Source organism: Pezoporus flaviventris, unplaced genomic scaffold (assembly GCF_033815535.1).
Source record: "Pezoporus flaviventris isolate CSIRO_AGI_PZ_B2104156 unplaced genomic scaffold, CSIRO_AGI_Pfla_v1 ptg000041l, whole genome shotgun sequence".
NCBI lineage: Eukaryota > Metazoa > Chordata > Aves > Psittaciformes > Psittacidae > Pezoporus > Pezoporus flaviventris.
Window position 1 is genome coordinate 6,597,801 of NW_026892589.1, and position 24,880 is coordinate 6,622,680.

General features: G+C 37.6%; 3 protein-coding genes across 4 annotated transcripts in view; all 3 read left to right on the forward strand.

The window, feature by feature from the left end:
- Positions 1–23,247, forward strand: part of LOC133275569 (septin-2) — a 36,429-nt gene extending 13,182 nt beyond the window's left edge. Inside the window, exons 6-13 of one of the 2 annotated variants that reach the window (XM_061465603.1) lie at positions 618–752; positions 1,211–1,328; positions 6,398–6,499; positions 7,296–7,441; positions 8,467–8,550; positions 9,088–9,145; positions 15,585–15,678; positions 22,736–23,247. In XM_061465603.1, coding sequence (XP_061321587.1) covers positions 618–752; positions 1,211–1,328; positions 6,398–6,499; positions 7,296–7,441; positions 8,467–8,550; positions 9,088–9,145; positions 15,585–15,653 — 712 coding nt within the window. In that variant the 3' untranslated portion in view covers positions 15,654–15,678; positions 22,736–23,247. Of the gene's footprint in view, positions 1–617; positions 753–1,210; positions 1,329–6,397; positions 6,500–7,295; positions 7,442–8,466; positions 8,551–9,087; positions 9,146–15,584; positions 15,679–22,732 lie in introns of both variants that reach the window. The other variant, XM_061465601.1, reaches the window with a different exon arrangement.
- The window catches only part of COMT (catechol-O-methyltransferase), a 363,225-nt gene continuing 349,648 nt past the window's right edge, over positions 11,304–24,880 (forward strand). Inside the window, exon 1 of the mRNA XM_061465605.1 lies at positions 11,304–11,326. The gene's annotated coding sequence lies outside the window, so the exon portion shown is untranslated. The remainder of the gene's footprint in view (positions 11,327–24,880) is intronic.
- Positions 15,581–24,880, forward strand: part of SEPTIN5 (septin 5) — a 56,127-nt gene continuing 46,827 nt past the window's right edge. The window contains exon 1 of the mRNA XM_061465589.1: positions 15,581–15,678. Within this exon, the coding sequence (XP_061321573.1) occupies positions 15,646–15,678 (33 nt within the window). The 5' untranslated portion in view covers positions 15,581–15,645. The remainder of the gene's footprint in view (positions 15,679–24,880) is intronic.

A 24,880-nucleotide genomic window follows, 5' to 3' on the forward strand; every position in this document is an offset into this window, starting at 1 on the left:
TCAAATTGCCTTGAACTAAGCAGGAATTATTTTTCTTTGCCAACAGAGTAGGAGTCTGTAAGGTAACAAAAATAGCTTAATAAATCATGTGATTCTTGCGTGCATGACTTACAAATGTATTTGTGTGTAATTCAAGCAGACTAGAATACCAGAATTTTCATAGGTAACTATAGAAACTTAGCTCTAGGTCAGGGCTGTAAATCAAGAGGATATCCTGGATATGTCATTTGTCAGTTGGTTTAAAAACAATTCCTCATCCCCTACCCCCCAAACCCAGAAAAAAATATCAATCTTCTGTTCCTGCCTGTGTTGTCTCATCTCTGAGTGCTTTTTTTTTTTCTGAGCTTGCCCTTGAACTTTTTATCCAGTGGACACAGTAACACTTTCAAGTAGCTCTAGGCATGAATAAACACTCAGTGGTTGCTGTCAGAGTATCTTTTTGTATCTGTACTGAAAGTATTTTGATAATGAAATGCTAAAAGTTGAATTTTTGTAACAACCGTTCTTAATAAAAGTATGATTCTCTCCTGTTCTTAACTTTTCATAATTATCTCTTTATTAATTTAAAGCTGATCTATGATGCTTCTCTTTCTCTTCCCCCTCCCTCCGTAACACAGCTTCAAAACAATTATCCAGTACATTGACAACCAGTTTGAAAGATACCTTCATGATGAGAGCGGTTTAAACAGGCGCCACATTATAGACAACAGAGTCCATTGCTGTTTTTACTTCATCTCTCCCTTTGGGCATGGGTAAGTAAAAGCTCCTGAGCTCTTTTATTTTAGGGCATTATGTCTTGTTCATAAGTTCATTCATTACTTGAACGGGGAACTTTAATGTTAATTGAGTTACTTCCCATACTATCAGTTAGCCAAAGCAATTAAAATGGTCTCTGGGGATTAATGCTCTCCTCTGCTTTGTCCCCTTTTTGGCATTCAATATTGTTTTGAAGCACTCAGTATTAGATTGTTTATCACTCAGAAACAGAGAGCTTGTAATATCCTATTTATCTTGTAGTGATAATTTTAATTTCAATTCAACCTTTACACAACTAAGCTGATAAGCAAGTGTTCTTACTTAATTTATTCTGGAAAAACTATTTCTGTAGATACTTGAAGTAAGTTTTAGTACATTTTGTTTGTTAAAAAATAACATAAATAAACCCAAACAAAAACCCACAAACCCCCATCCCTCTTTTTTTTTTATCCAGGCTGAAACCACTAGATGTAGAATTCATGAAGGCTCTTCATGGAAAAGTCAACATTGTCCCTGTGATTGCCAAGGCTGACACGCTGACTCTGAAGGAGAGAGAAAGGCTGAAGAGAAGAGTAGGTCTAACACTTGGTCATGGGACAGTGCAACCCGTAAAATGTTAAAGCCAAATGTAAAGTAAATTCAAACTGAAGAAGAGTGAGTGGTGTTGGCCAAACACCTAATCTTCAGGAAGTGTGAGGTGGGAAATCTTCACTGCAGAGTGATGTGCTTTACCAGTGACACTTGCTGAGAAGGTGACCGTTCTTGGCTTCATCTGTCTTAACAAGCAGTGTGCCCTAATAGAGCAGGTTTTGGGCAAAACTGTTAAACGAGGGTTCAGGTCATCCTGAAGTGCATGTAATGGAGATGTTTCAGACTAGCTCTTGTTTAGTCCAGTCCACCGAATGTCCATTATTCGTGGAAGTGCATTAGACATGTTCTGAGATAATATCTTTAGTTTCATTCAAAAGAAACTTGGTTTGTGTGCTCTGTCTGTGCTATGTGGTTTGTAGCAAAATATGGTTAAGTCGAGGTGACTGGAAACTTGCTTCATAAGTGCATCCATGACACAAACTAAAACCCTAATGTAAAGGCAGGACAGTTGGGCTAATATATTAGCAGGATGCTTTCTGTAGCTCCATTGTTCTGGAAAAATTTATGTCTTGTATCCATTTTTCCTACTAAGTTGTCTGTTCATGTGAAATACAAGGACGTACTCTGGATTGCATTGGAGAAAGTCTTTCCAGACAGTGGTACTAAAATTAATCTTTTTGCATTGGAAGGTTTACTTGCTGTCTTGAAGGGCTTTTTTTGTCAAACCTATCCAAGGCAGCCCAGCCTCTGCCAAATAAGACATTGTAGTGAATTCTCCAGAAATAAATTACAAATTTGTGGCTGTACAAGTTTTTTACCTTAAATCTAATCCCTGTTTAAATATTTACATTCCTTAGATAAACTATTCTATAATGAGATTAATCTTCCCTTGTTTATCCTCTTTGATTCAGACTGACTTCATGCACCTTGTTAAACAAAGGAATGGTGAGACTCTATAATGCTGAGAGGTGGCTTAGTAAAATTTGAGACCACAAGTAAGGTTCTGTTGCCTCCAGTACATTCACTTGTAAAGTCCAACAGATTTGAACCCTAGAAAGCCTGTGAATTGTTACAAGTTTAATAACTTATGCCTGAAGTATAATTAGTACTTCTAAAATGCAGCCTATACTTTGTGCCAGACTCTGCAAACTTTTTTTTCATGGCAAGATGATAGCTTTTATGTTATATCTTCATATCATTTTATACTACCACTTTTTGATTTGTCACTGAGGGTGTGACAGATGTTTTTATTATGACCCTCTGGCTTTCAGTAGTCCTTTAGAATAGGTATTGGATCTTTATTCCAAGGGCTTTTGTGTGAGGGTGTGTTTTTGTTTTGTTTGAGGGAGAACAGCTTTATTTAACTGGGAAAATAGTATAGTTAAACTCATGCTTACAGACCAGCACTTAGCTGATCTTAACCTAAATTCAGAGGGTTTGTTTGGCGGGTTTTTGGGTGGACCAGTGTCACAAAGGTGTGACTGGTTTGTGCAGGCATGTAAACAACTGCAGTTTGGCAAGGTGAGGTACTGCTGGCATTGCTGTTGTGATGTAAAGAAAACTTGCCTGAGAAATGGAATAAATTCTCTGTAGCTGAGGAAGTTTAAAGTGAGGGCAGTTGTGACTGGATGAACCTTGTCTGCAGTGCAGACAAACATTCACTGAAGGTGGCAAGAGCTGTTTATACAAAAGTGACCAGCTTTATGATGAACTAGGTGAAAAGAGGAAGGAAAAAAGGACATTCATTGGTTTAAAAAGGACCTCAAGATCTTCCAGGGAATAATTCTGTTCAGGCCTTGTAGCTTTTATTTTGTTGTTCCACAAATGCTGAGGAGATGACAGGTACTGTGAGCAAATTGAAAGAACTCAGGGAAACAACAGACCAGAGATTTCTGTTTCTGCTGGCTTTATTGCTTCTCTTTTTCAGTGGCTGTAATTGACTTGGTGAAAGATTTTTATCTAATGGTAATATTGTTTGTGGAGCTGCTACTTTTTATAAAGAAACTGTATTTGATCTTTCAGCAGTGTACGTCAGGCTCAGTTTTCGTAGGTACTTATTTTTTCATTCAGCATTTGATAGCAGAATGATGTTGACAGATTTGAAACAGGCATTTAAGCATAATATTCATTATTTTACAATATAATTCTCTGGGAATCTGAATGTTCTGCTCTGTCATTTCAAATACATAAAATAAACTGATAGAAATAGCTTCTAGCTACAGTCATCTTTCACAAAATCAATTCCTAGGTGAAAGGAAGAACAACATATAATTACCAGGTTTCAATACTTGCTGTAATTGTTTTGTCATTTTATCTGCTGTTTGATGTTGGGGTCTTAGAGTCAAGCATAGCATAGTGCACCTACTTTTAACATTTACTTCTGTGTGGTGTTATTGCTGAATTTTAACTGAAGCATGGCAGTAGTGCAAGTGAATGTGTTTCCCAGTGTGGATTTGGAATTGCTTGGTTTTCAGTTCAATTTTGTAAGTGATGTTAGATTGAGGGTTTATGATGTAGGTCTTATTATGGAAGATGGAGATGAATCCTAGTTTACATATCCTGTGATGAACAGGTTAATTTAAAAGTAACTTCTCTTGACCATACTCAGTGCTAATCCATGTCTAGTTCTTCCCAGTTCGAGCAAAGTTTCTTTTAACTAACTAGTCTTCAGAGCAGTCTGGACATACATAGATGGGCACCACATCTATGCGCTGGCTAAGTACAGCGAGATGAATGGCACTTCTGAGGGAGTGGTTAGGAAACAGGTAAACATATCTTCATTATTTTTCTGCTTCTGGCAGAGGTTACTCTACAAACTGTGAGTTTATGTTAAGTCAAATGTATAATGTGGTTCCAAAGCTTTGAAAGTCTAGCTCCTGTATATTGTTCTAACTCAAAGCATCTTGGCTAACAGAATCTCTAATCAAGAGTAAGAATCAAAATCCTGCTCTGCTGACGCAGCTTGAAGTCTTATTTTTTTTCAGATGTTTCAGCCATTTGGCCATCAATCTAAAGTAAAATGTTTTTGTTTTGCCGCTTGCAGCAAGATCAGTTTGTGGTGCTTGCGAAGGAAACCCAGCTTGGAGTAATTCCTGTTTGGTCTTTCTGGAATTCAAAGTTATTTTTTAAAAACTCTTGAGTGGGAAGAAATGCAAGGCAGTTTCACAGGCTGTGCCATGCACGGCTGCTAAGGAAACCTGCTCAAAAGAATGACTTCATGAGAGGGGAACTAATATTTTGACTCTTTTTTTTTTTTTTTTTCATTTCCCATGGGAAGGCTAATCTTTAGGAACACAGAACCCTCTGAGGCCAATAAAATTCAGATTTGAAGAAGCAAAATGCTGCTACATTGTTAGGAGCATAAAATGCAGTTTGTTTTTATTGCAATTCTTTTTCCTTTCAGGAAAGCACTTGGTTTAACAGCTGTAATATATTATTCTAGCACCCCTTGCTGTTGGCTTTCCCGTTATTGTTTCACTGGCATTTTATCTTTAAGATCTGAGCCAGGTTAAATGTGCTTTCTTGCTTTCTGCAGCTGCTTAAAGGCATAGCACTGCAGCGCTGTCCCACCTATCCCAGCTGTGCATCTTCTGTTATCATTTGGTGATAATTCAGCTGTCTTCCATTTTGCCAAACAGAGCAACCTGCACTGATTTAGATGTAATTGGGTGAATGTAACTGTTGATTGTTTCTTGGCAACACTTATCCCCAAATTTCTTTTTTCTTTTAAAAGTATTGCTCTCTGTGTAGGTGGGGGTTCATAATGCTTTATTCTGTGTGTGCGCGCGTGTGAGAGCGTGGGATGTTTGTATACCTGGCAAGAAAATATTGTCATGGGAATAGCTGTGGTTCATACATGGTCATTCCTCTTCCAGTGGTCTGAAGGATTGTTTTATTGTAAACAGCTGTTTGATAATCAAGCTCTGGTTGGATAAGTTTTATTTATACTGTAGCTATCGGTTGCCATCACAACAAAGGATCAAGGAACCCTGCAATGCTCTGGAGAAGGCTCATTAAGACTTATATTATCCAGTTAATGTCCAGTAATATATGTAGTAATGACAGCACAAGTCATTATATAGGCTTTCCTGCATGGTTTTGATTACCTCAAACTCCATCCTGATTTTGCTCAGACTTTATCTACTGTAAGAGTTCATTGCTGCAGTAGTGCTGCTGCTTGGTTCAGGTGCTGGCTGTGGGGTTACAGTTGCAGCTCGTTAGGGAATACTTATCTTGGAAGTCTGCAAAGTTAACCTTCTGCTGAGATAGTCAAGATCCCTTTGAAGAGAGTTATTGTGGGATGTCGGCATTCTTCGTGCTCTCCTCATACCACCACACTTTCTGCAGAGAAAGAAAATCTTGTGCATTTGATGGGATTTCTGACTTAAATATTTTGAATAGTATGGCAGCAGAAGCAGTCTGTTCAGTTTTGAGGAAAGGATTGACTCCTACCACCTTTTGAAACTGCCAAAGGCCTGGAATTATGCTAGCTGCTTACCCCTGCAGTGATTTCATTAGGAAAAGAATGTATACAGGAATACAGAGTAGTGCATTTTTAATGTCAATCTCAGACATTAGCAGCAATAAAGAACACTTTTGGATGGTTTTTCTCTTGGTGGATTTTGAGTAACTTTCTCTGGTTTAAGCTTTTGTGTTTTTTGATTCAAGAGGCACTGTCTTCTAAACTTTTGTGCCTAACAAATACACAAAAATATACTTTGACATGGGCTCTATGGTTCTGATGCTGTAACTGACACCTCCAAATTCATTGTTTTTACTTAGTTTTTCATACTAACTTCAAGTTGGTTTTGTCTGCTTCTATATTATGCTCCATGTAAGTCCATTTTGTTGTTTTTTTTATGATTTACTTGCTATGTTTTCTAAAACTGTGTTGCTGCTCATGATTATTTCTAAGCATTCTACTTAAAGCAGAAAAGCATCCTGAGTTTTCTAGCTGTGACAAACCAGTAAATCGAATGTATATATTTTTAACTTAACACCTCTGTGATGAAATAAGAATTTATTATTCTTCCTTCCTTGTAAACTTCAGGTTCTGGATGAGATTTCGGAGCATGGCATTAGGATTTATCAGCTCCCTGATGCAGATTCTGATGAAGATGAGGAGTTTAAAGAACAAACCAGAGTTCTAAAGGCAAGTTTTGCTCCTAACTTACTGTTTTTCTGTAGTAGTTCTTCAAGCCTACAGTATGCTTAACGAGACTTTATTCCTCAAAAATGTGTGAAAATTGAAATTTCTTTGAATGTTGACTGAATCATAATCCTTTTGATTCCAGTCTCTGCTTCTTCACAATTCCAAATGTAGCGTGTTGTGACTTTTTTCTCTTTTAAATGTAAGCAACACTTCACCAAGAACTGTGATTTGCACTGTTTTCTGTCTCAAACCTTTTAACAAGCAAGCAAATGTCCGTGTGTTATGGTTACTATACTAATTAACAACTTTCCTCTTGTTAGAGCAGATAATAAAGGTTTTGCTGAAGTAATTTCCTCTTTGTGCTGTGATACTGGCAAAGGTGCTTGAAGAATGTATCTGAAATTCTCTCTCTAGCTACTTTAATCTGTATCTGAAGTATGTTTCTGTTGGCTCTTTTCCATGCATGATGTTATGTCAGATGACACATTATGCCCAAACTGTACTTCAACAACAGTCAAGTGTTCCTAAAGCAAAGTGTCATTTCCTTTCATGCCTCTGCTAAGACAAACTGATCCTAACGGAACTACAGGTGTTAAGAATGAGAGGTTGCATTGCCTAGAATAGGATTTGTTGGATGTGGAAGGATTTTAGTAGAGTGCCCTTGTCAGCATTTCTTTCCCCATCTCCTGTCTGTTACTTAAAACTCTTTGTGCTTTCTTTAAAAGAAAACAAATCACAAAACAAAGTAACCAGTCAAAAATAAAAACAATAACTTGTTTTGCTCTGTCTCGACTAGGCGAGCATTCCCTTTGCTGTTATTGGATCCAATCAACTTATTGAGGTGAAAGGGAAGAAAATCAGAGGCCGTCTGTATCCCTGGGGAGTTGTTGAAGTTGAAAATCCAGAGCACAATGATTTCCTTAAACTGCGCACAATGCTGGTGTGAGTAATGGTAAAATTATCCCATCTCCTGTGGTGATGTAACTGTCACAATGACTGGAGATGTATAAAAACATGAACTCCTTAAATCCGAATGAGCTCTGGTGGCTCTGTAAGCGACTTTTGAGCCCCCTGCAGCTTGTGTTGCTGCTGTAATTCTCTGACTCAGGAAAATAACTTTCTGTGTTTTACACTGCCAGATATACATGACAGTTTTTATGCCTTATGGGAACTGATTTGTTGGGTTTATGTATAAATTGACGTTTTCTTACAGTGCACTGAGTGGGGCAGAGAGGCTTTTAAAATACTACTCAAAGCAATTGATTGAACTGTGAAGAGTATTCTAAAGGCCAAAGCTCGTTTTTCTTGGCAATATAGGAAATCTTTTGAATATGATACCCTGCCCCTTTATGATTTTAGCTGATACGGATATTCTGCCTGTGTAGATGGTTATAAGTGATTTTTTTTCTCTTTGTTTTAATGATGTCTCGCTATTGTTGAAAATTGAATTTCGTTGTGGATTTGAGTTCAGTTTCTCTTGGGCCGGGATTGCCCTCTGCTGGTCATTGGCAGCAAGCATTTTTTTTCCGCAATTGGAAATTGTTAGCCAATGTCAAATGTTATGTGAGTTGAGGAGCTCCACCTAGTTCTCAGTTACAAGTTATACTTAAGAATACTTAAAAGTCAAGAAATACTTTAGGAATTAAAGAATCTTTCTGAATAACTTTCCCCAAGTCTTTTAATGTTGCAAGGACTGGTATCAATAATTCCTATAAAGTAACTGGTGAGCAAGAGGATGACAGCATACTTTGAGTCTTTGAAGAATACTGGTGGGAGGCACTGAAGTATAATTTAAAGACCAATAACATGAAAGCAGAACCCTGGCTAGCTTTATGGCAGGCATGGTCTGTAAGGATTATTTTCCCTGGATACATCCATTATATAAAACAAAAATAGAAGATAAAAGGGTGTTTTTCTTCCTTTCGGCAAGAAGGACAAAGTTTTCAATGGCCCTTTGCATCTTCCAGAACGCACATGCAGGACCTGCAGGAAGTGACCCAAGACTTGCACTATGAAAACTTCCGTTCAGAGAGACTAAAACGAACTGGCAAGTAAGTATGTGTGTGTGCGCCTCTGGGCTCTGCTGGTTGCAATCTCTTCTTTTGACACTATGACATTGTCCTTGCTCTTCCTCCTAACTAATCCCACCTGTAAATAGTTATTTCTCATCTATCTGTGCCGCATCTTTTTTGATAGAGACTTATTCTTGTCCCCAAGAATACTTTACAAGTATTTGGCCAACCATTTTGATCATAAGGAAGGAAATAGCCTACACAGCTCTTTTAATGATTGATTTTTGTACCATGGATAGTGGAGAGAATCTCTTGATTAGAGTAAGCAGCCAAAAATCCCTGTAGCAGTGAAGAAACCCAACTTTTAGGAATTGAGAATGAATAATAAGAGTATGAGATACCGGTAGCTTATTACTAAAAGGATGCACAAGTTTAAGAATGTCTGAATTTCCTCTGTGTGGAATCATGTAGGCTTTCTTGTTGTTGTTACATTAGCTGAAATATGAGCCTTGAATCTGTTCTTTAAGATTTTTACTTCTGTATCTTATACCATTGATGCCCTCTTTTGTTCAACAGGCCTGTTGAAGAAGAAGTGGTAGACAAGGATAGAATCCTCCAGCAGAAAGAGGCTGAGGTAAGAGGGAGCTTCTAGAACTGTTGTTCTTTAATGTAGCTTGCTATGTTCCAGCTTCAGTATTTACGTCAGCTACTGCCTACAGAGCACAAGATTGGAGCTGTGAAGAATGACAGACCTAATCTGAACATACAAGTTGCCCATAAAAAGTATTCTGTTTATAGTCACTTGCATACTGTGGATGCTAGGTAGCATGTGGTCTCTTGGTTGTGGGCAGGGTATTTATCACTTCCAGTTTGTATGCTAATTTTCCAGAAGGATAGTTGCTATTTTTTAAATATTGAAATCAATTTATGTTTGTCAGCTACATACGCTGCTTTGAACAGCATATGATATTCTAATGTCATTTCAGATGTACATGGCTTACTATAAGCATGTTACCAGTAAATTTCTTATATCTTGTGGCTATGGAGTAGAAAAAGGCTGTTGAGTGTGAAAAAACACACACATTAATTATATCATGGAATTTTTAACCATAATTTTGACTTGCAGCAAAATTCGTAGTATTTCTGTTGTACCAGTCAACTTATGGATTTGGTGTTTTCCATCTTTTATTTCTTATGCCGGTTTCAAACTATTACGGGGCCTTTTAACATAACATTTTAATGCTAAAGTTCTAAAGAGTGAGAATTTTTAGCCTAGTATTTAAATTCAAGTAGTACACTGCCAATACTTATGACTGCTTGCATTGTGAAAACTTAAGACTTGCTGTCAGTTGGAAGAGTGGTTTTTCTGTTCATGCTTTTATCCAGTTCAGCTTGGATCCAAGTCCATAAATGCAAGAAGGCATGACTTAAAAGATCAATGCATATATGCAGTGATTTGGAGTCAGAAATAAACTACAAGCATTTTTGTGTGTTTCTGAGGTGAAAGATTGACTCCCATACATGGAAATTTTTGAAATATAGTTACTTCAGTCTGCGCTTCTCCTTTTTCCTTTATAACATCCTTATTTAAAAATAGCCAACCCTGGTTAGCTACTGGCTAACCCTGGCATGTTGACTTAAATAACAAAAAATTTTCCTAAAACAAAATGCAGAAGCAGCAGACTATCACCATAACTAGTAGTTACTAATAGGAATTGCTGGTGGTTAAATGGGCTGCATCTTCATCACTGTATAACTTTATTTCAGGAACATGAGCACACTTGTTGGTCATGCACTTAAGAGAGTGGAACTTTGCAAGTGTTCTGTACGCAAACTAACTGCCTCCCTGTTATTGATGTGAGTGCAAATCCACAGAACGCCATTAGCTGGCACCAGCAATACCAGGTGCTTTGGAAATGTCAAGAGCATTTTTAAAGAATGTTTTGTGTTTGGTTTTTGGTTTTTCCCTTTTCTTTCTTAATGATTCCAAGATTCAGGCAGTAGACTTTGAGAATTTAAGTCATAGCTGTTTCTCGTGTTATCTGAACTATGCAAATTGCATATGTGAAGTAGTTAAGTAGAAACTTAGATATCTTTGTAGGACAGTTTGTCCAGTCTTGCATCTTAAAAAATCTCCTATAACCATTTCCCCTGGAAACCGGGGGAAGTGTTCCCTTGTCAGGAACATTATTATATTCTGGCCACTCTGGGAAAGTGTATACACAATATTTAATATATATGTATGTAATGTATTTTATACAGCATGGCTTAAAGGGTGTCTTGAATTTCTTGGAGGGGACAGTCTCTGGAAGTTTCCTCTGGGATGAATCACCTCTGAATAACTGCTGCTGAAGTTGCAGAGGATTAGGTTAGAACTTGAAAAAAAAAAAAACAAATAGATTTTTAACTTTTTCGTTCTGTTGTCCCAAAGAGATCAAGAGGCTTTGCTGAATCTTGTGTAGATAAGCCTCTATGACGTCCCTTCATCTCTGTATCATCCCTAAGGTTCAGACTGGGAAAGGTCTGGGGAGGAAAGAGGCACAGAGGAAATGGGCTTGCATTCCATGGCCTTTTCAGAGAAAACAAATATCCATTTCCCCTCCTGTTTTGCATTCCCATCAGCAACGGTGCTTGAAGTTCTATTTACAGTTTTGTGAGGTTTATATAACCTTGGAAGGAATGAATGATTGGGCTAGTGCCAGGATCATCTTTATCAAGACATCACTTTTGCTAAATGATCTTTTATTATGCCAAAGGATGTGGTCCCCAGTTCAGCAGTTTGGAATCTGTCATTTTGGATTTACTGCTCAGTCTGGTTGTGTTTCTTGCTCATTTGCAAGTGATAACCTGTTTTCTTGAGCTGGGAAGTGAAAACAAAAATAAAGGTATCCATGTTCCTGGCTGTACGTCACATTATTTTGGTGTTGTAGCATAAACGGGCACAACCTTAAAGTTTGTAGTGTTGGGCCTATTCCTATTCTGAAAATAGATGTTTGTGGGCTGTTACTGCCCAATGTAGAGAGGCAGAATGCTCCAGCCTTCCTCCATAAAGTGATCTAGTGTTAGTCCTGGGAGAACATAACGAGAGGAAATTAGTAATCGATTGTGAATGGGAATCCCTTAGAGGGGCTGCAATGAAGAACAATGTTCCTTTATTTGGTGGGGTTTTCTTTGGTTGTTTTTTCTAGGGGGATAATGGCTTTTATTTTGTCCTTTTGAGTTGTCCTTCAAGGAGTAATGCTTGCTGCCCATGCAGTGTGATGGCTGTGGCTATAGTGACTTGTGCTATTTACAATGTCAATATGTTCTATGAAAAACATTTGTCTCAATGGTAGCCCCTTTTCCCATACAGTAAATTTGTTAGGAGTATTGCTCCTGTCTGAAGTTAACAAGACTGGTTGACCTCTTTGGTATTGGAAGTATTTTAAACCAACAGCAGCTATGATGGGAACTTCCTGATTTACTAGAAAATCCACTGCAGTTTTCCATCTTGCCCTATTCTTGCAGCTTCTTCCGTTATGAACTTTCTTATATAAAGGCATGGGCAGAAATAATCATACTTACGGTATGGGGAGGGGAAGCATCTCAGTGGGAAGTAGATACTGCTTGGTTTTTAACATGTATTTTCCTGTGGAATCTGTTGAGTTGCCATGGAAAAGCCACTCACCTTGTTCAGACAGGAGTAGTACTTGTTGGTATTCTGGGCAAAGTATACTACAGGTGAAAAGCAGAGCTATGTGTCCAAAAGCTGTTAAGAAGCTGTATGGTTCACTTTTAACACTGTAACCTTAAATCTCATTTTAAGCGTTTATTTCCTTTCTGTGTTGCTACAGTAGTTATGTGTTGTCACTAGCCAGTAGTTACATGAACTACATTTTGGTCCTGACATAAGTAAACTAAGTGGAGTTTTATACCAAGGTTAAATTTACCCTCTGACTTTTGTTATCTGGGGAGTCACAGGAATTACTTGTTTTAACAGATTTCCAAACATTGTTTCCTAACTTCCTCTCATCATGTGCATCAGCTGTATGCTGTCATGTTGTGGTATCCATTCTTTAGGGGATGAATGCAAGTTCCTGCAGAATATACTAATGCTGCTCTTACAAGGGAGAGGGTTTGCTGCTGAGCAAGATCAAAGTCATTTTATGCCTTTGATGCTTGCAGTCACCAACAGTGAAGGGAACACAGATGTTGATATGACATCAATTTGTCTTCTGTGTTATCCTTTACATTCACCTTTATTAAGAGTAAAGGTCTGTCTATGCAGTAGGTCTAGTAATGTGAGGATGTGTTGGTTTTAGCCTGTATTGTAACATGTCAGAATGGTTCTTCTGTCCATTCCTCCACTTGAAGAGGAATTATGGAAGAGACTGATGTGGTGACCACTTTGAGGACAATACAGTATAAGTCTTAGGGTTTTTTAGTTTTAATTTAACTCTGGAGTTGTCAGCATTCCTGCTGTGCCAACCATTTCCTCTCCAGGATATTTGTGTGCATTCTCTCTAAGTTATTACCTCTGACTTTAGCCCTGTGGTTATGCAGCCAGGTTTTAGTGTGTGGTATCTATCATTACTCATAGGTTATCTGCTAAGAATACTGTTACGAAACTGATAGTTGTGAGTTTGATTAGAGCTCTTGAGAAGGCAGTGTTACAGCAGAAAATAACCATTCTGGATTGTTTGTCTGAACATATCAGAAGTTCAACAAAAATGACAACAAAATGCTGATGCAGACCAGGATGCAGTGAAAGATAAGTGTGCTTGAGAACCTCTCATTTTATTTTTTTTGACAACTTTCCTTATGAAAAGGAAACTTCAGTGACTTCTTGCTTACTAATGGCCATAGGAGACATCAGTGTGCTTAGGTTCTTTAGCAGGCTTTGTACTTGTAAGTTTTTCTACCAGATTAGCTAAAACAGCTTCAGAAACTTGCCATTATTTAGCTAATGGATAAGGCTAACACTTCATCAGTAGCTCTCAAAAACACCACGTGAAAATGGAAAATCTTCCTACAACCTCACTGTTAAGAGTGGACTAGGTCTCTTTGTGCTTTTGTCCTGCCTTACATTTCAGTCATATGCACCATCTGTTTTCTTTCATGGTGTGGGCATATTTTTATCAATTAAGGTTAAGATAATGCAACACTCAATGCTGTATTTAAGTCTTATGATGTTGGCTATTAGCAGAATTCTGCATTTGAGCAATCACCATAATACATGTGCAGCAGCATCTTCCCCTGTGATTGCTGAATGGTTTCTATTTTGGGAATGTTTCATGGCTCAGCTTGGAGTGCTCTTGAGAAAGCTCAAGCAGGCGAGCTTCCAAAAAGCTAGTTTTATTCTGATGGTAAATCTGCAGAGAGGCAGTTCAAAAGACCAGGTGTCTTGCATTTTTACAAGCTGATCCTTGAAACTTTTCTCCTTTTTTGGACTCTGGAATCAAAGCAACTCTCATTTCTGAGAATTTCTGCCTTTTTTTTTTTTTTCTTCCTCCTTCCTGCAGCATTATGCCATCTTTTTGATCAGAAGCCTTTTGTTTTAAGTGCTTAGCAGAAAGATGTAGATGAGTCTACAATAATCATTACAGACTTAGCTGTATCTCATGCTTTCCCTGTGTTAACTTCCTTTTGTCTGAGTGCATCCATGCTGCAGTCACAGGAACCTCAATTAGCCTCTACTGAACCCTGTGCTGCTGCAGCAAGAGGATGAGTACCAGTACATAAGCCAGCTAGTTTTAGCAAAGCTCTATTATCTCTGGCTATGCTGCAATTTTTAACTGCTTAGTTACTCTTCAGTTTCTTACTCTTTCACAGATCTGTATCTGAGACCAGGCAAGAAAAAGTGATATTGGCATTTGCAATTATTTATTCTCTGTTCTGTGATGTTTATTTCTGTTTAATAAAAAACATCTCGGCACCACATACATGTAGCCAAGCATTTATTGTAGAAGTATTTGTATTGAATCTGATGGAGTAACTAGTATCACAATAGTTAATGTCATTGAATGGATGAAAATACAGTATAATTGCTTAACATAGTGCTTTTAGAGTTGAAGAGTTTCCCTCTACCATCCAAAAATAAATGAAAAAAGCTGGATATATTGAAATCTACCCAATCATGCTTAGAATGATGAAAATTTGCCATACAAGCCTCAGATCATTGCGTGATCTCCAGTTTGAGATGGACTCATGTTTTATACAATGTGCATGGAAATCACAGCCTTTGTCTTTTCCAGCCTGTAAGATAGGGCACTTGTAATTGTGTCTGTGGAGCTTCCCCACCTGCATCTGGAAGGAAATACTAATTTGTAAATCAAATTAGGTGTATTTGCATATGCATTTTGAATATCTATATTAGTGTTCCTTATACTTAGGAATATTTAAATTAAAGGGGGGTGTTTTGAGGGGAAAAAAGCATTATATAATAACTGGCCTTTTATGAGATGGAAATTAAAAAGTGTCATAAGAAAATGCCTTAAGAAAACAGTTGTTTCCAGGAAAAGTCATTGTTTAGATGTAGATATATTGGTGCTTAGTGTGTTTAGTCTGTCTTTCCAAATTTTGTAAACGTCTTTCTGTTTCTCTTTAGAAATAGTTTTTAAATTCTGTCTACATGTTTGGCTGTTACTGTTGTTACAAATTTGCAGAGCTCTCTGGTTAGCCGCAAGATGAGTATTCATACATGACATCCTTTGAGCACTTGTATTGGAACAAAGGAGCACTTGTATCAAGCTCACTCCAACAGTGTAACTCTGTACACACCTAAAGGGCATGTTTTCTTCATTGTAGATTAAATGTTGATTCCCAGGTCTGCAAGCATAGCTGGCTTCAAAAGATTTGGATTTTATTGCTCAATTTCCATTTTGAGTATCCTTACAAATCTGTAAATCTTTTGCGAATGTTAGATGTAATGCACTAAGGAATTAAGGGTGGGTAAACCAAAGTATTCAATTGTGTAGATTAATTGAACTTTTCCAATGGGACTTGTGTTCTACTATAGAAAAAAATGAGAAGTTTTCTGGATTTTGGCCTCCTCATGAAATTGTTTTAAACATGTGGGTGTTTTTCTCTTACAGCTACGTCGCATGCAGGAGATGATTGCACAGATGCAAGCCCAAATGAGGATGAAGCCTGGTGATGATTAAGATGCTTGACATCTGGATGCATCAGGTATTATGTTTCTGACTTTTTTACTCCTCTTTTAGAAGATTTTCCCAATGATTAGTGTTAATTTTGGCACTTCGGACTTGGGTCTACACTACTTAGGAAAAAAATGAGTGATGTCCTGGATAGACTAGAAAAAAATATCCATGCAAATGTTACCCTTCCAGCTGTTTTTAAGTTCTATAAAAGCTTATCTTCAGTGCCTTATTTTTGGATCATCTGGTTTTGTTTGTTAGCACAATCTGCTCAGAAAATTAATTTGACTATATCGAAACAAAAGTGAGGGTGTTTTGGGGTATGTAAGCTCTGAATTTATATCATTTTTTCCAAAGAACCAAACAGAATTTTAGACAGACTGGTTATCTGTGCTGAATACAGACTCCCTTCATGTTATATATATCTATTAGTGGGATCAAAGTGAGTAAGGAAAAAAATCCTTTTAGTAAATATTCATGCTTTCTTCAGAATGCAGCCCTTTTGGTGTAATCCTTCTTTTAAATGTAAGAAGAAAAAAAAAATAGAAGGATATGAGGAGTCCTGTTGCTTAATACTTCAGTTTAATACTCCAGTTGTGATTGCTGGTCTTCTGGAATGTAAAGCTTGAATAAAATGGATTATATTATCCCTTATGACCCTGTGGCAGCTGCCAACATTCCAAGCCTAAAATAAGGAGATTTTTTGTTGCCTTTATTTGAACCTTTGGTCTTCCTGTTTATATAAAAAAAAAAAAAAAGAAAAAAAAAGAAAAAAAGTCTCCTAAGGAATAAACTTATTCACTGGATTCTTATTTAAGCAGAAGTTGATGGTTTTACTGGTATGTGCGCTGTTATCTCTGAGTGAAGTAGTTAAGGGTAAAAAGGTAAATTCAGACTCAGGTTTCTTACTTTCACAATTCCAAGTCTTGCAGGTAGAGGAGTCTTCACATCATGGCTTCTAACTTCCATACCGAGACGTATTTTCCCAGATTTGGAAATCTAAATACTGAGGATAACTTTGTGGCTGACAATGCAGTATATGCGATAGCAGTGTCTGACATTAAGCTCTCGCTTTCTCAGACAGGAGCTGGTAATTAAGCAGCCTGTTAAATATTTTAGTCTGAACTGGAGATCCCAAGTTCTCATGGTGAGTTTGTTATCATATGGCCAAATTCTGACCATTGTGAAAATGGCTGCTTGATGCAGAAACCTTATGTAGTGTAAACGATTATTTCTGTTTCTTGCAAAGGAGCTCAGTTCTTTGGCAATTTACAAATCCTAATCGCATGGCATTCTTTAAACTGCTACTTGGTGAGAAAAAACTGTGCTCTAAATGTAAGAGGCTTGTCCATAATTGTTGCTTACAAAGTACAAGGTGGCAAATGGTGCAGATGTACTTGGAGCTCTTTCTTCCATTCCTAGATACTGGATTTGCTGTGAAATCACTATCTGAGGGCTAATAGGTTGTAGTATTTTCCACTAATAGTTAGCCAGAAATGGCACCAGATTCTCTTCATTTCACAGCTTCTGGCAATACTGGATATGATGTTTATAAAATTGAATTGGAGCATGGTTTGTCCCAGGCTGAATTTGCAGCCATGGCTACATAAGTAAACAGAGCTCTGAGCATGTCATCCACGTCCATGTGAAATGTTATTTTGTGGATACTTTACATTGCTAATCTGGAACACATCTTAGACCACTACATGTGTTAAGCAGGAGAGCTTTGCAGATTTAACTAAATGTCCTCATGATCCTGTTGTGATTTAGTTTGAACTAAATCTTCAGAAAATTAGTTGGTCTGAAATACTGAATGTGAACAAATTTGAGAAGGATTTGATGCAGAGGTCCTGCTCTTTATTTGCAATCTGTTAAGCCACATTTCCACAGCTGCTATGGAAATAATTTTGTTTGACAGATTACCTGTAGGAAAGACTTTTGAACTTCTTCTTTTGTTACTTTCAGTTACTGATAGATAGACTTCTATCATGATTTGTTGGCTAATATGTACAGTCAGAACTGCAATCGCAGTGCTGCTAAACCAGAGTGTTACTGTATGATCTTGTTAGCATGCTGAAGTGAATACTCACCTAGAACTTAGCCTTAGGAAAGTTTCTCTCATGCATGTTAAATGGCTTTGCAGTTTAGGAGAAAGGATGATTTCAACCTCCAGCATTCCCATCAAATTTATTTGCTGTGTTTTATTGAACTCATTATGTCCAGAGAAATCAGGAAAGTTGTAAGTAAAACAATAGTTACCAGAAATAATTTAATATTATTATATTAATATATATACCAGCAAATAATTTAATATTATTATATTAATATAATACCAGCAAATTTAAATATACTTGATATCAATCTTTTTGTTCTATCACAGTTTATCCTTCAGCATCTCTCAGGTTCTACTTTTACAAGAACTTTAAAGAATCGGTTCTGCTACTGAAATCATTCTCTCCTCCAATTGTTCTTTTGCACTTCCTTATCTTTGTGCTGAGAAAACCATGTAACTTTATAGATAATTCATGTAAAAATTAACATGTTCACTTCTCTTAATTTAGGTAAATATTCAAAAGTACCTTCTTAAAGCAAAGATATTTTGTGAAAACGGGAAGTGTGGTGTAAATACCTCCATAGATAAGAGCTGGAGAGTAAACAGTAAGATAATGAAATGTGGTAATATCCAAATATGTGAAATACCCACTTCTGGTTTCAGATATATTTCGAGGCGGGGAGAAGATTGCTGAATGCTTTGGGGTTTTCTGAAAGGAGTCTGGCATTGCATAATGATTAAGAAGTGCTAAACTCAAATCCTTGCCAAAAAGACTGAGGAGTCGGTATTATCGTAAGGTGCTACACAGATGGGATGACTGGAAGGTCTGGTTTGCCTGATCCCTTTTGAATAGGGGCATCTTGAAAGGTGTTATGGAAAGAGCAAAGAGAGACTTTACTTCAAGCAGTTTCCTTTACTCTCAAGGCTAGAGTAAGAGAAGCATAAGGCAAGTGACAAAGGCAAAGATTCTATGTAGGGAATATGTTCAAAGCTTCCAAAGAGAATGGACAGATTTATTGCTGCAGACAAGTAGAAATCTGAAAGGGAATGAAAGGCAGCAATGGTGGAAACTAGGACGGGGTACAAAAGGAAGATGATTTTGGAAACAGCAGTGACCAGTGTGCCAACTGCAGGTTTTGACAAAAGCCTGTAAGTACAGACTTACTCTCCAAGATGGTGGTGATTGAGAGCAGCCCTAACCTCGGTGCATTCATCTGCATTTTTGTCTATTTCCTCTCTGTATTTCATAGTTTCTGTGTACAAACAGGACATGTGGGGGTGTTTGTAGCAGGCAGTGAGGGCACAGCTAAATACCAGAATACTCTTGGAATAAACAGGAACAATTCTTTACCCTACTTTTTGATATACTAATCATACAAGTCCATGTGAGGCATGGTAAAGACTTCAAGGCAAGCTTGTTTTTTCAGACTTTTTGCCTTTAAAATACAAGACACTGCTGCAAGAGTGTAGGAGCGTATGGCTTCTTACATTTGACAGTTCAAATGAAGGATTGGAGAGGAAGGAGATGGAGGGGTGGAGCAAGTTACCCAAAACTAAAGCAGATTTAGTTTTATTTGGATACTCTAATACGAAATGCTTTTGAAATTAGTCTGCAGTAATTCCAGCAGCATATTTACTAGTTTTTGGACTTGTCCATCTTAAATGAGCCATTATTATGAAAACTGGAATTATTTTTTCAAATGAAATGGTTATTGATGGGTGTTTCTTCCCTTTCCTTCTCTGTTTCTGAAAACCTATTTCTTTGCAGTCTGTTTTTGTCCTGTTATTTTTACAAGTCTGAATTGTCTGTCTTCTACTCAGCTTCAAGATCATACTGGGACAAATCAGTAACAGAAGCCAGGCTATGAAAAACAAATATAGCCAGCTGGAAATGTATTTATGGTTGGGGAAATGTGTTCAGAAAAAAAAAAAAACAAACCAAACCAAGCATCTTGCACTTAAAATATCTGTAGGATGTTGAAAATTCCTTTAGTATAGCTCATGATTTCCACAAATACATTAAAGCCTCCTGAGCTCACCAACACTGTTCTGATTCTTGATAAGAGGAGTGCTAAAGGCATCAAACAGCTAGTTCTTTCTACCAATGAATTGACATCATTTAACAGAACAACATAAAGCATTGTCATAGCAACCAGCCTTCTAAAATGATGCTGCTGAATGCTGAATTGATCTGATGAAAAATGTCATTTGAGGAAGCAAAGATTGTGTTGTAGCTTTTGGCAGCTGAAATTGAGAGCCTGGAGAATGGGAAGCTTGGGCAAATTTGTAGTATTTGGAACAACTGCCTGGCGCTGCCAGTGGGTGTTTCTCTGGCTAGAAACTAGATTAGAAGAGTGCCATTGCTCTCCAGCTCTTTTCAGCTCTTCTAACTGTGGAGCTGTTCAGCAAACCCTTCACTGATGGCCTGGCACAAGTTTTTGTTCCCTTTTGAGAGTAGATTTCTGATAGAAATTGTCATTTTCCTCTGCTACTGTACAGCTGAAGTACTGAACCTGTATGGCTTCATAGGTCCTTGAAGTTAACCTGTATAGAAAGATCTTAGCAGGGTCCTTCAAGAGCCAGCTACCTTGGCAGGTGGGCACCAGAGACCTTGTGTATAGTGTGCAGAGAGCTAGACAGGCTTCAGATGACAGTTGTGTTATGGCTTTTAATCCTTGATGTAGAGACTGATAATGCTTTCATTTGAGTTTTTTCATGTAAAAATAATACCTTGCATCTCCCTGTTAGTCCATACTGCTCTCAGTTGGTGAAGCAGTCATGTTCCTGGACTGTAAGTAAAACATAATAAAAGATTATGTTGTGCTTGGATTGTGACCTTGGCAGTTCCACAGCATCTCTCTGGCCTTTGACAGAAAATGAGTTGTGCAACACTTCCCAATAGGAAAAAAAATAGCACTTTGTTAAAATTGTGATCTTCAAAGTGTTTACAGAAGAAAAATATGTAGCGTTAATACAATACATAAATCTGAAGTATTAGTCAAGTTTGTAAACCTCCTATACCTAAATATTCTGTCTTCTGTCTCTTAAAGAATCTTGCTTGGATATTTATCTGTCTTGGCTGTTGACTTTTGCTATAGAGAAGCATAAGGTGTTGCTACAGACTAGCGAAAGGAAAAGGAGCAACCTTGAAGTACCAAAGTCATGAAAGGATGACTGAAATATCAGGAATCCAAAATATTATGTGTGTGAATGACAGAATGAGTCAAAACTAACAATAGGACATTGGTGTCATCCAATACTCTTCTTCCTTTTGGAAAGATGCCATTTCTCAAAATTGTTCAAATGATTGGCCGCTCAAAGCTACAGCATAAAATGGGTGCTATTTGAAGAAAAAATTAGGTCAGAGAGAAAATGTAACTGCTTATAAAGCAAATTTCTCTCATTGAGAATTCAGAAGTGTACATGGAGAGAAGTCAAGTTGCCCTGGAAGCAGCTGAGAGGCAAACCCATTCCTTCCCAAGGCATTCAAAACCTTTACAGATGTAGGATTCTGAGCTGTCTGACCATGTGCATCGGGGTGCAGGTGTATGTAGTGCTAGTGATGCTACCCAAAAATTTTGCTTTAATGGTATACTGGAGAAACATATTATCTTTCTTAACTAATGGTATGAATTCATGTTGCAGGCATTTAGTAAAGCTATGTATTGGTGAAAGGAGTGTGGGGGCCTGTGCGGTTAGTGTAATAAAACTGAAAATCAAATCTGTGAAGAACAGTATCAAGCTAACATATCACAAAGTATTGTCTCATAAGAAGATTAGGAAGAAACAGCAGTGAAATGAATCCACAGTGAAAATACACAAGCATGACTTTGCCCAAGTGTGTTCTACAAGCATATAAAATGTGAATATCATGTTGCTAATGGTGGAAACATCAGTGCACAGCTGCGCTTATAAACTGAACCTTTATGTTTATTGGAAATTCCAGTCTTTCTGTGAGTCTGAAACATCAGTTATGGTTTCATCTTGAGGTGTTTTCTGTAACAGATTAGAGTTAGGCAGGCAGTGACAGAAATGTACTTTCTTTTTCATACAGTGTAGCACAACAGATTTATTTTGAATTTGAACATTGAATTTAGTTAGTAATGCATGGACTCTGGCTTTAAAGCCTTAGTGCTGGCTTGCTTGTTCTGGTTTGTATGGGAAGTGATGGCCTCAAATGTTAAGTAACTGTATTGACCAGAATTCCCACTTTGAGAATGGCAAAGAGCAAAAGACCCTGATACCAGCTTTTCTTGCTCCATATCCCACCTGTAGGCAGCTACTGTAGTCTCAATGAGTGTTGCACTGTACTTTACAAGTGAGTTGAGAGAACAGTGTCTTCTAGGATATTTCTTTCTTCCATCCAGATGAATATTTAAGGATATTTTTCCTGTTTGAAATGAGTATTTTTGTGACTGGGGAATCTGAGGTGTCACCTGAATCCCAAATCTGACACAGCTTCTTAAGCAGCAAAAGCTGGAATTGTGCTTTCTTTGTAGCAACCTTCTTTCAACTGTGTGGATACTGCGTTATGAATGCTTGGAAAAATCTACTTGCTTTGCTGTTTCACTTAAGCAGTGTCATAAGAGTGTTTGTGCGTGACATCAAGTATAAGTAAGCAGTTTGATGCTTACTTTTAGCCCTGTTCAGATAAGTAGGTTTTGTTTTCCCCAGCAGAAGTAGTACCTCACATAGCAGGCTGAGGTTGGTGCCTTGCGTGTGTTACTGGTGAGATGAGCTGTTACGCAGTTCTTGCAGATAGAGGGGGTGTGGGTGCTTAAGGAGGTATGCAACTAAAAATAAATTCTCATTTATATGCTCTTATTAGATATTTGTGGTAAATATTTGGGGCCAAACTGCATCTGCCCCAGCCAGTGTAGTTCTAATTCAGGTCCCTGTGACACAGTAACTGGAATGTCCTGGTCTTGGTTTATGATGCTTTGCTCAGAGGCGCTCAGGCTGCCCCAAATGCTCTGACGGTGCTGAGAGTTTGTCCTTTCTAATGTTGTTTGTTTTCCACTTCTGTTTGCAGCAGTATTCAGTTCTCTAAGTGGATGGGTGCTCTGTTTTCTTTGCCCGAATGGTAACGTTCAAATGCAAAAGCTGGATGCCACAGATCAAGACCTGCGTTAAAACAGTCTGAAGATCATGTTGTAAAATGGCTTCTTTTATATATTCAATGTTAATCAAGTTATAGTGTATCTTTTTTGATTCTTTTGGTAACACTGTCTTCATACTTATTATGTGGTTTTATTATCCTTCCTATACCTTTTTATACAGAAACTGATAGACTATGCTGTTTGGACTAGTCATTGTGGTGGCTTTAAGGAGTTAGTCGCGTATCTGCTAGGTTATTCTGAACAGTTTTGTGGTTAATACTGAAAGACTTCATGGCCTGTTTACAGTAAATGCATGTGTGCTTGCCCAGTATCATAATTCACTTGCCATTTTAAATCACTGTGTATCCTATCAGTTTTTCATAACTTTCTCTGTGCTTTGGTTACTTTTGAAGCTTCATCTCTGGTGATTTATATTTGTGTGATGTATGAGAAAATGTACAAACCACTGATGATTCGCCAGTGATGCAAAGAAGCTGACTTTTCTAAATCATCGTGCCTTAACGTACCGTAAACACTACACACGCCAACAACTTCCGGGGATGCCTCTGAAGATCGGCCTTCAGGTCTCAAGTCTTGGTTACAAGAATTTCTATCACAGGCATTTTTATCTGTCAGCTGAGTGAGGGCATGTTCTGAAATTTTTTTATATACCATAACACTAATTTTCATTGAAGTTTTGTAATAAATTGTATGAATGTGGTAAATGTTGAATTTTGGGGTTTTTGTTGTTGGTTTTATTATTATTATTATTATTTTGGCTTTTTCCAGTGAATTCTGAAATGCTGTAGTGGCATTGTGCACAGTGCGTACTCAGAGGGATTGTGATATTTCCCCTGGGGAATGAAGGCATTTTCTAGAGTTTGCATAAAAACTGCTTTGATTTCATTTCAGAACAACTTTAAAAGTGTTTAACTAGAAGTTAGGTAGCAAGACTTTGCATCCACTCTTTTCCCTATAGTTCAGTAGCACCTGCTAACACCTTTAAGGTGGGTAAATACCTTAGAAAATCCAATTGCACACCTTACTTCATAAGAACGTTGCTGGTTTCTTTGTTGCTGCTCTCTTCTGCATCCTTTGTAGTCTTGTGTGTATTACATATGCATAAGCATAAATTATTTTGCAAGTATGGGATTGAGACACATTGTCTTCAGTACTAAATTGGAGTGTCTTTCATGTAATTAGCCCTAATTTTACTGTCTAGCAATGAGTGTTTACTCAGGACAGGATTAACGAACGATTTGTATCACAGGGATGCGTATTTGGCTTGTGCTTGGAGTTGAACCGCATAAAATGGATGCTACGTTATTATCTCAGTGGCTGCTATAATGAAGGTGAAAGAAGAAATAGAGTGATGGTTTTGTGTTCATACAAAGTGTCTTCAGGTTTTATGAAGATTTGAATTGTGTGTCTGTTGAGAGGGCCAAGGTGAGAGATTTAACACAAGCATTTTCTTATGAGTTGTGTGTCATTATATGTGCTGTTCTTGTTTTTCTTGCAGAATTTTGCATCATATTTTGCAAGATGATGTGCTGTCCATTTGTGCTTGTGAAAGTCAGGATAGCCACACCCCTGCTGAGAAGCCAAGACTTTAGTTACATACATTAGTTGCTCACAGGATTAGCTCTCTGAACAAAGGTAACATGAAAGGTTGTTCTTTCAAAGCAAACCAGGACAATAGGGAAGCAGACTTTAAAAAGCACCTAGACTTTTATTTAAACCAAAGCTTTTTCCTCCCTCTTTTGAAAGCAAGGCACCTAAAGTCACTGTCATAATTCTTGTGTGGGAAGTTTCAATGAGCAGATTTTTTGCAAGGGGATACTGATTATTGGTTGATAGTCTCTGCCTTCTTCAGGCTTCTGGATTCCAGCTGGAGCATTTTGGCTCAAAACCTGAGATTTATGTTAAGAATTGTCCAAAAAGAGCGTGCAGTACTGCAGTACTGCTGGTACCATACACAACTAGTTTCCTTTCAACATAGGCTTTATTTTTGTGCCTATTGATGTTGCCTGATGTTAATCTTCAGTTATATTTGAACTTGGTTTTGTTAAATACTTAACACT